General features: G+C 53.2%; 5 protein-coding genes across 5 annotated transcripts; 3 read left to right on the plus strand and 2 right to left on the minus strand.

Annotated features, from left to right (window-relative positions):
* Positions 1-355: 355 nt before the first annotated feature.
* UMAG_00329 (exocyst subunit SEC10) lies at positions 356-3,757 on the plus strand (the record flags this gene model as incomplete). Its single annotated transcript, XM_011387928.1, has 1 exon — positions 356-3,757. One exon carries the CDS (start codon positions 356-358, stop codon positions 3,755-3,757), a length of 3,402 nt encoding a protein of 1,133 aa, XP_011386230.1.
* Positions 3,758-3,977: 220 nt separating this feature from the next.
* On the minus strand, positions 3,978-5,247 carry UMAG_00330 (uncharacterized protein; the record flags this gene model as incomplete). The annotated part of the gene is made up of 2 exons (XM_011387929.1): positions 3,978-4,533; positions 4,745-5,247. 2 exons carry the CDS (start codon positions 5,245-5,247, stop codon positions 3,978-3,980), a joined length of 1,059 nt encoding a protein of 352 aa, XP_011386231.1.
* A 1,041-nt stretch (positions 5,248-6,288) lies between these two features.
* On the plus strand, positions 6,289-7,134 carry UMAG_10100 (DNA replication protein PSF3; the record flags this gene model as incomplete). The annotated part of the gene is made up of 3 exons (XM_011388355.1): positions 6,289-6,464; positions 6,541-6,675; positions 6,798-7,134. 3 exons carry the CDS (start codon positions 6,289-6,291, stop codon positions 7,132-7,134), a joined length of 648 nt encoding a protein of 215 aa, XP_011386657.1.
* A 426-nt stretch (positions 7,135-7,560) lies between these two features.
* Positions 7,561-9,393, plus strand: UMAG_10101 (uncharacterized protein; the record flags this gene model as incomplete). Its single annotated transcript, XM_011388356.1, has 1 exon — positions 7,561-9,393. The coding sequence occupies one exon, from the start codon at positions 7,561-7,563 to the stop codon at positions 9,391-9,393; it is 1,833 nt and encodes a 610-aa protein (XP_011386658.1).
* Positions 9,394-9,533: 140 nt separating this feature from the next.
* UMAG_00332 (transcription factor TFIIIC subunit TFC4) lies at positions 9,534-13,388 on the minus strand (the record flags this gene model as incomplete). Its single annotated transcript, XM_011387930.1, has 1 exon — positions 9,534-13,388. The coding sequence occupies one exon, from the start codon at positions 13,386-13,388 to the stop codon at positions 9,534-9,536; it is 3,855 nt and encodes a 1,284-aa protein (XP_011386232.1).
* Positions 13,389-13,519: the final 131 nt, after the last annotated feature.

Genomic DNA, 13,519 nt, shown 5'->3' on the forward strand with positions numbered 1-13,519 from the left:
TCAGGTGCGTGTGTGCTCCTTTCACGGTTTTCTCCTCTGAATCAGCTGTCGACTCTACCTTTCATGATTCCTCACACCATCTACTCAGTGGCGGTCCTGTCAGCAGTCCGCCTTCGATCCGAGGAAGCGTCAAGAAAGCTCAACAATCAGGCTGTCCAGAAGCCTCTTTTGACCAACTCGAACTGCACATTGAGAAGCAGCTAGAGCGAGGCGATTCAAACTTCGAGCGTCGCGTTCACCATGTCCTGCTGGGCGCTTGCCAGCTCGTGAATCACGCTTCTTGAAGAGCCATTATCCCGTGAATAGACATCAAGGGCAAGAACCCTGTCTATTGGCCTTCGGGCTGATACGTATCATGTCGAATTTTAACGTCACTCCGCCGCAACCCCGGCCAGCAAGATCAAGACCACCATTGGGTTCCCCGGCTTCAGCTGCGCCGCTCAATCGCGCCACCTCATCGACAGCACGCCCATATCACGATGCCATTGTGTCTGAACTTTGCACACTTGACACTTTTCAAAATGACTTCAACACGAACGACTTTATTGCTCAGCTCACCTCAAAGCTTGTTCAGCGCTCCAAGGCAGATCCGGGCCCTTTCAACCCGAGACCCTTTATTCGAACTTTCGAGGCGGCCATGGATCAGCTTGCACAGATTCGCGCGCAAGTTGATGCCCAATCTCAGCAGCTTTCGTCGGCAGTGCATGTGGCCGAGTCAGCATATACAAAAAAGCTGGACGAGCTCTCGAAGAATTTTGTAGCCGTGGGCAATTCTTTCAACAGCCTCGAAGACCGTATCTCTGAAGTCGGTAGGACTGCGATTCGCATCGGCGAACAGCTCGAGACGATCGACAAGCAACGGAATCGAGCTAGCGAAGCACACGACCTCATCGAATTCTACTACATGTTTGCCCGAGGAGACACCACGAAACTCGAGCATCTGCGCAAGGAAGGGGGTCGCGAGGGTCGAATCAAGACGGCAGTCATTGCACGCCGCCTGGCTGCCATCAGTCGCGAGGTGGATGTGGCAGGAGCAGAACAGACCCGCGACTCGATTGATCGCTACTGTGAACGGTTCGAGCGCGACATGCTTAAGCTTTTTGACAAATTTTACCGCAGGTCAGATCCAAAGATGATGTCACACATTGCAAAAGTGCTGCAAGGATTCAATGGTGGTGCGAGCTGCGTTCAGATCTACGTCAATCAGCACGACTTTTTTATCTCTAAGGATCGCGTTGGTGAGGCCAATGGCATCGAGCTCAGTCAAATATGGACTCACATGGCCGACCCTGATCATGCACCACCAAAGTCTGAGCCGTCTCTTACGGCACTCTTCAACGAAATCCGGCAGACGGTTGAGATCGAAGCGCAAATCATCTCGGCAGTCTTTCCCAATCCGTTGGTGGTTATGCAGACCTTTTTACAGCGTGTGTTCGCGCAGTCAGTCCAGGGATTTGTCGAGGTTATCATGGACAAAGCCGCCGACATCAATGCACCTAGCTTTGTCGGCGCAGGCGGCAACATTGACACGAAAACAGCAGCACTCGAGCTTAATCCTCCTTCCAACTCGCAGCCTACAACCTCGCATCTCGCGTTTCTCCGGGCGCTCCATATGGCTCGATCCAGTGCACTCAGTCTTGTCAATGATCTCAAGTTGTATGATTACCGGGGCGCTGGCATCATCGGGCCAGCGTATGCATCAGCCCACACTGCAAACGGAGACGGCGTGGTCTCAGACTCGATCAGACTTCTTGGCAACGATTTTGCCGCTGGCGCTAGTCAGCTAGCCGGCGCATCTGCGAGCCCTTTGGCGACCATGTTAGACCAGTCGGTAGAAGAGCTCTTTGTGCCATACATGGAAGGCATCCGCTACATCGACCGAGAGTCGCGCAGCTTGGCGGATCTATACGCAGGCCTGCTTTTCAAGTTCATCAGCTTCCATCGCACATCAGCTGCTGCCAAAAGAGACAAGGCGTCTGGAAATACCATCTTCAACCGCATGCGTAACCAGATCACAGCCACTTCCGACGCCTCGTCCTCGACCTCAAGTCTCGGCGGAAGCTCGAACACCGCGCAGACGAGCACAGCCGCTAGCTCTACCGTGTCGACATCCAAGACATCGTTCTTCAAGCTCTCGAACCTAGCGGATCGCGTTCGTGGTACTCACAACACCGCTGCTACTAGCAGCACTCTATCCGTTACCGCAGGCAGCACAGCGACTGCATCAGCAGAGTCCAGTGTCGATGGTCAACATGTTGCAGGCGGCGCGCACGTCGAGGATGAGCTTGACGACACTGACGGCGACCTGTCGCTCGACATTGCTGAAAAAATGTTGCGGTGGCATGCCGAGTCCATCGGCCGCTGTGTTGACCTCAGCTCGCCATCTGAAGTGCCCAAAGCGACGTTTGCGCTGCTACGAGTGCTTACCTCGGCATACATCAAAACGTATGTTGAGACCGCTCTGGACTCGGCTTTGGCCGCAGTCACTGCACAAGATATTCGTGGAGCAGTCATGCCGGATCCATCGGCTGCCATGTCGGTGGTGCGTTCTGTCGAGCTTCTTATCTCTCTTTGGCAGCACTACGTCAATACTGCGTTGCTGCCACTTGCAAGTACCAGTGTCACTTCACGCCGAGAGATGATGATCTTCAATAATCACAATCTGCTTCGTGTCGAAGGAAAATGCGATGCGTTGATGCAAAAGATCGCCGATAATGTGGTTGGGTTCCTCTCGAACCGACTCAGTACGCAAAGGAAGAACGACTTTACGCCTAAGAACGACGATCTCGCTTTTGCGCGACAGAACACCGAGCCTTGTGTTGCTTGCTCCGAGGCGCTGGAAAAGGTGCAGCAAGCGGCGAGGGTCCATCTGAGCCTGTCGTCGAGTCGAATGGTTTCGTCTACCAGTGGCAGCATCAACGTTCGTGGATCTCCAGGGCCTGTACAGCGTCCTGGATCGAGTCGTGCTATCCGCGGAGCAGCGTCGATAGATACCGATGAAGCTGTTGCACGCGTGAGCTGGAACGCAAACAATCCGAGAGCCGATGCGGATGCAGCTGACGACGATGACGATGACCAACATGGTCGTAGCCACCTTTCTCGCAACGCAGAATCGTTCCTCACGGAAATCGGTGTAGCTTTTCACGGTCTCCTGCTCGAGCACCTGCGCAAGTACACAGTTAGCGCTACAGGCGGCATCATGCTGACCAAAGATCTGGCAGTGTATCAAGACGCGATTGGAACGTTTGGCATCCCGGTCCTGTCGGATCGATTCGAAATGCTTCGACAGCTCGGCAACCTGTTTATCGTCCAAGCCTCGGTTCTCAAGTCATACATGCGAGAGGGACATCTCGCCAAGATCGACGAGAGACTCCTGCGTCCGTATCTGCTGAGAAGAGCAGACTACGCGAAAGAGGTGAGAGACTTGGATGATGGGCCTGCACCGACAACGCCAACTGCTGCGACGGCGGGAGCGGCCAATCCGTTTGGTGTGGGCAAGGACGTTTTCGCAACAGCGCCAGGAGGTCATGATTTGTTCGGCCACTTGCCGGGCTTGATTGGTAGAACAAGTGCTGCGGGAGGTGTTGGTACGGCATCAGCATCTGCGTCATCAGTGGGTAAGACAACGGAGGAAGTACGATTGCAAAGGCTGGGAGAGGTTTTGGCTCATTTGGAGAGCTTCAAGCTTGACGCCGTGGTCAAACGTGGCAAGGAGGAGCAACACACCAGTGCATCGTCAGCTGCCGCTCGCAAATAGAGTGCGCTGTTGAACACACGAGTGTATTGTACAGTATCATACGACTTATCAAGGTCAACACGAGATGTTTCAAATTTTTCTTGTTGCTATGATGGGAAACGATCAGAATTGCAATGGAGCCCGTGACAAGAGAAACAAGTGAGTTAGAGTGTGCATGTACTACAAATGGGTGAGAAGACGAAAGAGATTCACGATTGGACAAATTTGATTTGCCGCATATCTACGAGATGATGGACGACCTGCTAGTAGCCAGCACTTTGGGCTGGCCGTTTTGCGGATTGGTCTGTTTAGCGCTGAACGCATAGTTGGGTCGGTTATTCTTGACGTCTTCGGGGTCATTACAAGAGATGGTGACTGATTTGACCATATTGACGAACCTTGCGTTGTGCGCCTGGCTCCAGTCGATCAGGCCACCCGCCCAGTCGACTGTGCCTTGTTGAAACGTGCCATCTCCGGCCCCCCATATGCTCAGTTGTAGACGCATGGGCGAAGACGGATAGTGGTAGAGTTTGTCGTGGCTGTTATACGTGTTTTTGCGGTAGAGTGTTCGAACGACTGTACCGTCGATCGACCAGCGCAGTCGGTTAGGCGACCAGTCAATCGTGTACGTGTGCCAGTCGCGTACACTGAAGCGAGGTCTGCTAATGTCGTTGAGCGTCCCGTCAGGAACAGTGAAGCCGTGTGTGTAACCTTCTGGCTCACCAAACCAGTACCAGTTCGTTTGAACGTCCTGATCAGAGCCTGTAGTGAATTCCCAGTCAATCTCATCTTTCGTTCTAAGTCGAGTCCAGAGGAGCGACAGCAGCCAGAGATAGAAGACGAACAACGGGTAGCGTCGAGATAAAAGGAGAGATCACAAATGTGAATGGGTCAGTCGAACCGTTCAGTAATTCCGGCACAACATGACACGCAGACTACCAAGTACCAACGTGAAAATCGAAACCGGATGTGAGAGCGAGTCACGAATTGTGAATGGAAAAGACTTACGGTGACATGCCAATGAAGGTATGGACAACGCCTGCCCAACTGCCGTGTTTCATGACGGCGCTAGCAGATCCATAGTACCAATATCTAGTTGAGCTGAGCAGAGTACCCCGTTTGGCAGTTCCGCTCTTGGTCAAGATAAGCTTGGTTCCAGATTTGGAAGGCTCAGCAACGCCTTCATCGAGGGTAAAGGGCGCCTGGTTGGGATCACCACGGTAGGACGAGGCGGCAACCCAAGGCTTGGCATTGTTCTCGAACGAGATGGTTTGGGATTTGCACTTGGGCATGGGTTTGCACGAAGAAGGCGAGAAGGAGGAGGTCGGGTCACACTGGCCGAGACAATAAGCGTTGGAGCTGCCACAGAATCCGTAGGCCGAGCAGCAGGGTGCAGCCTCACCGCACTTGGAGGTTGCAGAGCATGTTTCCTGAGCAGAGACGACGAGGGTAAAGATAGTGAGTGCTGCCGCGAGGGCAAACAGGAGGGATGTGAAGCGCGACGAGGCCATTGCTTTCGACCTGTATGGGGAGATGCGAGGGGAAGCGAGTGGGGACGTGGTGGAGAAAGAGAGCGTATCCGGGCCAGCAACAGAAGGTATCTATATGACATAGAACCAAAGACCAGAACCGATCCAAGGGTATACGCCTCTAGGTGTATGTAGTACAAATCACCAAGGAAGCGCGCAACACAGGTTGTCGAAACAGGTAGATCCGTGCGTTAGGAGAGCATCACAGCATAGCGTAAGCCAGCAAAGACAAAGGAACAGCACACCGGATCTGCAGATCTTCACGGACCTAGAATTCTGCATATCTCTTGCGTGGTAGGCGAGTCTCAACCGCCGGTCAAGATGTGACTTTCAGATGTGACTTTCACATCTTGACGAAACCTGCGACTTTGTATTTCACGACTGGTTCTGCTGTTGGTGCCGAGCCACGCCAAGTATTGCTGTAAGGCGTGGCCAGGTGGAAGCGCATAGAGAGAACATTCGGTGCTCGTGTGCGGAAAGTGTGCTAGTTAATCACGAGTGTGTTGTGATGTTGGGCAGCATGATGCCGTCGGAGTTTTGACAGCTCGCTTGCCAAGATGTGGTGTCCGAGTTGCTCTGTTCTTGGACGGGCGAGAAAAGTTCTGCTAAGAACAACTCGCGGAATAAACCTGCAGCATCGACAGTCACGAGCTACGCGTGGTGCAGTTCTGCATTCGTGATTCCTTCGAGCTTCACGCTTCCCCAAGCACGGGAAGGTCACAAGCGTGAAGTCGTCAGTCGTGAGTTGGGTGTTTTTGCTTTTGTTGTTGCACCTTCCTATCTAACATTAAAAAAATCCGTCCATCGACAACCCCACGTCCATGGTCTCATGTCTCATTCACGATTCACGATTCACGGTTCGTGATTGTGAGGTGGCTCCCTGACTCTCTCACACGACTCCTCCACATTTCGACACACTCGTCTTGACACGCCTGGCCAACTTTGTTTCTCGCAACGATCATAGCTTCTTCTCAACCCTAAGCCCAAAGCCAGGCAGCCAACACGTACGGCGCAGTCACCAAAATGGACCATAACTACTGGAACGTAGACGACTTTATCGCCGACTCGCAACGCTTACCATGTACGTTCAACATGGACGTGCCCAACATGGGCCAGATCCAGTCAACTGAAGAACGCGACATCAAGGCGCTTACGCGTGTCGAGCTGCCATTTTGGTTGGCAGAGCTGATGGCGCTCAAGTAAGTCTTTCTAACATCAGAAACAGCTGTGCTAGCTGACTCGCCACTGACGTCGTTCTTTCGTTGATGTTTGCAGCAACATTGTCTCGATCAACAAACCCAAATCCTTTTCGACTCGTGTCAAAGCAGCACTTGACGCAAATCCGGCATCGGTACAATTGAGGAATCAGAACATACACTGGTATGCGCTCGGTGCGCGACTCGCTCAACTGTAAGTGACCTCCCCTCGCTCTACTGTCCTTGCTTTGCTCATGACATCACATCTTAACTGGCGATCCTTTCGTGCTCCCTTGTAATTGTGTATCTTTTTTTCTTGGGACGACTCCATCACAGCATGGACGATGACGATACGGAAATGCAGGTACTCTCAAAAGCATATACCGGCCGTATCGCTCAGATCTTTCAACAATCGCAGCACCTGTCCACCGCTTCCTCCTTCTCGACCTCTTCCACCACCAACACGGACGCTGACGATCAAGGGTTTGCATCAGCACAAGCAATCGCAGCCATGGTCTCGGACGGCCCATCTCTAGGGATGAGTGCAGGCCACGCCATGAGCGCTGAAATTACAGACTTCCTGCAAGGCATGGAAGAGTCCGAGAGGACATTGTTACGGAACGGTCAAGAGGGAGCGCGCATGATGAAGGACTTTTTGGCAAGCAATCAGTGAGCCCCTTGGGCCTCTTGACACGTGTCCGCATTTGTTTGTACATTAGCATCCCATCTGTAACACTAGCCTATCATCGGGTCTTCTCAATCATCGTGCATGTTTCCGACTCGTGTTGAAAGTTGATGCAGATCACACTCTGACTTGTCATTCACGATTGTGATTTGGATGCGTGCTGGTGTGTGAAAAGGTCCTTTGAGTGCATTCGTGATTCCGATCAACGCGTCACGCGTGTATTCGCAATTTCGTGTTGCTCTCTGTTCACAGTTGTCAGTCACAGAGTCAGCAAGGGTCCACTCACGACTCACGCGCTCTTAGCTGACTTCCATATCCCCAGGCTTGGTTGCTCATTTGGAGACGGATGTCCGCTTGGACCTTGTCCTGTGCTTTTCACAACTCCAAGTAGACATCAGCGAAAATTCTTTCACGATGGCTACACCGTGGTCGTGGAGGCTAGATCCACATCCTGGATCCTCTGCGTCCCTTGGTCCCGCCGCTTCGGCGAGGTTCGGTTCTACAGATCCACTGACGTCGCTTTCCCATGGTTGGGCAGCAGCTGCGTCTGACGAGATCTTTTGGCAAGACTTTCGACCGACGACTAAGAGACTATCCCGAAGGGACACAAAGGTAGCAAGACTGCATCGCTTTGACAGCGACGACGAGCACGGCTCTGATCGGACGGTCCAGACGAAGAAGGAGGCGGATGCGCTGGCCCTGGAAGCGGGGTCATCGGTGGAAGCGGAATCAGAAGAAGAAGACGCGATTGCTTTGGGAGAATCGTCAAGCGAGGAATCGCACGTATCGGAAGATATCAAGGACGAAATCGTCGATAGCGAGTTTCAGGTTAAAGCGGAAGGCGAGGCCGACGAGGTCCTAACACAGAGCTTGGCTGCCATGAAGCGTAAACGCGGTCGACCCAAACACACTCAAGCAGACACCGACTCTTCCATTCACGTCATTGCGCGAGCGATACACAAGCATGCTTCCGCTAACAGTGACTCTGTTCCAGAGCACATTGTCCGCATTGACAGTGCCAACAACTCACTGCGGCCACTAACGTACAAAGAAACGGTCCGGCTCGTCCGGTTGATCTCGATGCTCTTTCGCTTTCCCAAATCATCCCGTCGCATCGTGCGTCGTCGACACCGGCCCGATCAGGCCATCTCCGCTTCAACCTTTATGCCCAGTCTCCATCCGGAGGCAGCGTCCATGAACAAGTCTGGACAAAGCACGTCAACGCTCGAGCAGGAGCCAAAAAGTATAGACACTTCATCATCTTGCACGCACAGACCGCGCATCCTGGCCAAAGTACATCCAGACGACGCGTCTCCCAATTCACCCGCCGTTCTGAAGCTCATTGCTCTCATCCCGGCCGCATTACCCGCACGAGTCCACTGCACCGACTGGATCGTAGAGTTAGCAGTCCAAGCGAGGCGAGATGAATACGGAAACATATTGCTTCCGAACAGTGCGTATACTCATACGGAGGCGGAGCGGGACGCAAGTGTCGATATGGAACCGAGCGACTCTGTTGATACCACGGCAGGAGTGGACAGTGGTGAAGGAGGCAAGATTACAAGGTCAATGAGGCAGAGATTGGGTAAAGACGCACCCAGCATTCCGTTACCGAAGTTTTGGCGCAGACCAACATTGCAAGCGAGCGTGATCAAGTGCAACGATGGAAATGGTGTGTGTAAGACGGAAGAAATGCAGTCGTCTTGTTCGACGCCAGATGTTGATGCTGAAGGGCAAATGTTGCGTCAGGAAGAGGCCGAGGTCTACGCGCTGGTTTCTCCAGCTACCGACCAAAGCAGCAGCGACACTGCACCTTTACCCTCCCCGCAACCTGCGAGATCTTCGTCCAACATCGACGAAGACTCGCATCCGCCGTCATCGTCACCTCCACCTTCATCTGGCTCGACTGGTCGACGTGCGGTCAATCTGTCCAAACTCGTTGCCAAGCGTATGCGCGAAAAACGGCAAGCAAAGACGCTGTTACTTCGAACGCACCAGTCGTTGCGGAGAAGGATGCAGAGTGGTGATGGGGATGGGCAACTGGGCGATGAAGAGACAGACGGCGGAGAAATAGATGAGGTGACGCTCAAGAATACGATTGCCAATAGCAGCGGAAGCAGCAACGCCGTATATACTACTGAGGCGGAGGACGCAGCGCGGGGGTTCAACAGGACGTCTACCGGTGCAGAGCAAGAGACCAAGACGTCTGCGTCGGTACAGCCAGAGGCTCGAGAGGTCGCTCCGTAAGCCCTTCCCACTCACATTTTTCGACTCGAGACTTAGACTTGATCTGCTTCTTACGACTTGATCTGCTTCTTACGGCAAGAAAGCGCTCCAATGTCTTTCTGCACAGCAGACCTTGAACGTTGGGATCGATGCATAAAAGGCTAAACGCAAAGATACTTCTCGTACAACTCTTTTACGAGATTCGAGCTGCCACTTGTTGTGTAGATTAACGCCAAATTCCAAGCAGCTTCCCTTTTCATCCCCCATCCGCCTTCTTGTTGACCGTCGTACTCCAAAACATTCCTGTAATGTTGCTCAGCCAAATGCACCAGACCTACATGATGCATTGCTCTACCCCGATTGTACTCGATCTCTGCCCGATTCTCTGAGCGCGCTCCGTTGTCCGCTCGAAACTTGACATACTGCTGGAAAAACGTCATGGCAGTGAGGATCATATGGTGACGGTTGTCGGTTTGACGGTTTGTGCTTCTGCTCAACATGGCGACGGCCGTGACGAGGCATAGTAGAGGGTCGGTCGGTTGGATCACGTAAGCTCGACTGAAGAATGCTGACGAAGATTGGAAGCCGCCAGAGTAGAGTAGCATGTAGCCGTAGAACATTTCTGCTAGAGGCGAGGGTTTGGTTGGACGTGCAAGTCGGGTGGCGAGTGCTGCATCCGGTCGATCGCCTTTGATGTCGATATTGCTAGATTTTTCGTTTTCGTCCTGGTCGTCGAATGACGATCCACCTTCCGAGTCGCTCGCTTCAACACCTTCTGCTTCGTCCTCCTGTTCAGCTACATGCCTGTTTGCTTCTCCTGCATGCCTATCCCAGGTTTCGTCAGCTCGCCTCGCCAACGAGCTGGTCACATCTTTTGGCACATGCCACCTCCTGCCCACCGCCGAAAACTTACATGGTGCCCCGCGAGCCACCGCCTCGGCCTGCCTCATCCTCCTCTGATAGAACTTGACATCGTTGTTTCCGATCATGCTGCCCAGACTATGAATCCCAGTAGCATTGGTGAGACTGGCACCCAACTTGAGCGGAAAGTCGTGAAACTGCATTTCCTGCGCGAGCCATCGCACGCCGCTCCACACTGTTGGCCAGTCCCTTGCGTACAACGCGCACGAGAGCCACGAAAGTTGAACAACCAGCATCCGGTCAAACATTCCCCAAACTACTGCCGATGTCTGTAGAGATTGCAGGAGAGAATTGACGACCGAGATGGGTTCGTTGGATTTGATCAGCAGGAAACAATACTTTGCGAAAAGCGCAATCCAGTGCTCAATGGGCAGGCCATGGAACTTGGACATGTCGAGCTGACGCGGGCCCGGTTCGGTGCGTGGACGGCCCCTGTCGCCGTTTTCTCCACCCTCAACGCCGTCAGCTAGGTCAGATATGGCATCATCTTCGACCAGCTGATCCTGCAGGCGGTGGAGCAAATTTCGCGCTTGAGTGGAGATGGCGTGACGTCCACCCCCGGGTCGATTGAGCAGACTGGCGAGGGTGTTGGGTTTAGATGGAGCTTCCGCTCGACGTTGCTTACCGGCAGAGGTGCGACTGCCACCGGGACGCTTCTTTTTGAGATGATGACCGTTAAGGCGAGGATTGAGGCGAAAAGCGTCGATGAGACCACCTGCTTCCTCGAGCCACTGTGCTGTTTGTCGATACCGCTTTTCACGCTCTTCGATACTTTCAGTGGAACGATAAAAGTCGCCGAAAGCTTCCTCGGCTTCCTTACAAACGGCTACATCATGCCTCCAGAAGCCTTCGATGAAGACGTGTGGGTCGAGCAATTCAAGACGTCTCCATGATAGCTGGGTCTCCTGCTCTCGCTGTACCTCCAATTTGAGTCTTTGTTGACGATCGTAATTCATTCTTGCCCGCTTGGCAGAGGGAGCCGTCTTTTTCGTTGTGGAAGTACCCATCTCGTCGAAGAACGAGAACTGATTATCGGCAGTGGCACCTACTGGAGACGCTGTCGCCCTCGAGCCTTGATCTATGCCAGTCTGGGAATCAGCCTCCCTCTGCGTCAGCAGGATCTGCATAACTTGTTGAAGCACCTCGAGAGATTTCTCCTTCTCACCCAAACCTTCGTACACTTCGGCAAGCCTCATCTGCCACTCTAGCGTGTCTGGAGCTGCTTCAACAACAGGTTCGTAGAGCCGTGCAGCCTCTTCGAGCTCCCCTAGCGCATGATTGCAAGCAGCCAGTTTAGCATAGAGTGAGACGTCATCCGTAGCATACTCGGTGCTAGCAAGGTCGGTGAAAATATCGAGAGCCTCGGCCCAGAGCTTGTGCTCGTAGTAGCAGTCGCCCACTTCAGCAAAGATTTGGGGGATATCACCCGGATCGCCGTCAGTGAGAATGTCGAAGTGCTGTTTGGCCTCGGCCACATCTCCGAGCATCATTCGTGCTTTGCCGAGGCGCAGACGAACTTCAGGATCAAGCTTATGAGGTTCGGCAGTCTCGACTTGACGGCCATATCTGTCTTGATCGCGCTGCTTGCGAATTTGCGGATCAATATCTCCGTCGAATTCACGGTCATCGTTGACAGCATCCCAAAAGTCTTCCTTTGCTCGACCATCGAGCCATCGTGCTGTCTGTCGCAGTAAGGCGACGGTTTCAACAGGCTTGCGTGTCAAAAGCAACAGATCGGCGAGGGTGACCAGCTCAGAGACCTTGAACCTGTTGACAGCCGGAGCTGCGGTCGTGGCCTGAGGCGATTCATCAGCTCCCTCGATCCCATCTACTGCCGGATCCAAGTAGCCGTCAATGTTCGGCGTGGGAAATGCGTCCATGCTGGACTTTCTCCATCGCTCGAGAATCTCGATTCCGCGATCGTAGTCCCTCGTACTGACGAGGATAGGAATGAGCTCTCGGACCACAGATGCATCGTACGGCTGAAGCTTGAGGATGTCGAACATACCATTGATTGCAGCTTTGTAGTCACCCAAGTCGCGTAAGAGCAAGGCACGATCCCAGATGCTGTCGATGTCGGTCTTGTCAATCCTGATGGCTTGCTGGAAACAATAAATGGCTTGTCGGTACAACATTTGGGCAATCGAGCGATACGCGAGCGACTTCCATTCTTCGGATGCGCCTGACTGCAGATGGGCACCGATGATACGACACTGGATGCTCTTTTCCTCTTCGCCTACTTCTTCGTAGATGAGACCCAGAGTGTTCCACGCAGCTTTGACGTTGGGCTCGATACGGATAACCTCTTCGAGCTTGGGAATGGCATCGTACAGGCGTTGCTCGACATAAGCAAGATTGGCGTCCGCTAGCAATGCTTGCACTTCTGGAGAAAGGGGCTGTTCGCGGGCTTTTCTGCGTGTGCCACGCTTCTGCTTGAAACCAGCAGCCGCGCGAAGCTCGTTTTCGAATTCGGCATTCTCAGCTTCTATAGAGGTGTCCCATCGCTGACGCAGTGCACCTGCCTCACGAGACGTGTCTTGAAGCGAGCTGACGAGGCGCTGGAATGATTTTGGTTCGAAGTCAGAATCGGCGTTGTCCTGCTCGTCTTCATGTTGGCTTGCCCTTGTCGAGCTAGCGCCGTCAAACAATTGAGATTTTGGCCCGTCGAAGCCCATGCCATCCCCTGCCCCGGAATATGCATATTCGAGATCGAGCTCATCATTGGAGTCGTCACTCGTAGCGGCATCACTTTTTGGACGACTTGAACTCGATTTTGAGACTTTACTTTTGGTTGTCTGGATTCCTCTAGTGGCTGGCTTCGATGTCTTTTTCGAAGGCACCTTGCCAGAAGTTGTGATGCTGGAGTCGGAATCAACGTCATCATACCACTCATCCTGGCTATCCTGGCTGAAATCAGAGTCTTCATCGCTGTAACCGTATGTGCCTAAGGCTAGCGCACCGAATTCGGCCTCTTCGTTGTCTCCATCCACGTCCATGTCGGTGAGACGTGACCAGTCAAAATTGGTGTTCTTGGTGGAAGCATTGCGGCCAGACCTGCGGGCAGGTACCCGACTCGGACCTGCCTCTGCACTCATTAGTATGTGAGGCGAGATTGCGATAATCAGCGGATGCTGGCAGCTGAACTTGTTGGTAGGGGCAAGTCAAGGCAAGAGGAGCATGCAGCAAAGCAAGCTACAAAAGTGGAGTTCCTCAGGGTCCAGAATCA

This window comes from Mycosarcoma maydis, chromosome 1 (assembly GCF_000328475.2).
Source record: "Mycosarcoma maydis chromosome 1, whole genome shotgun sequence".
NCBI lineage: Eukaryota > Fungi > Basidiomycota > Ustilaginomycetes > Ustilaginales > Mycosarcoma > Mycosarcoma maydis.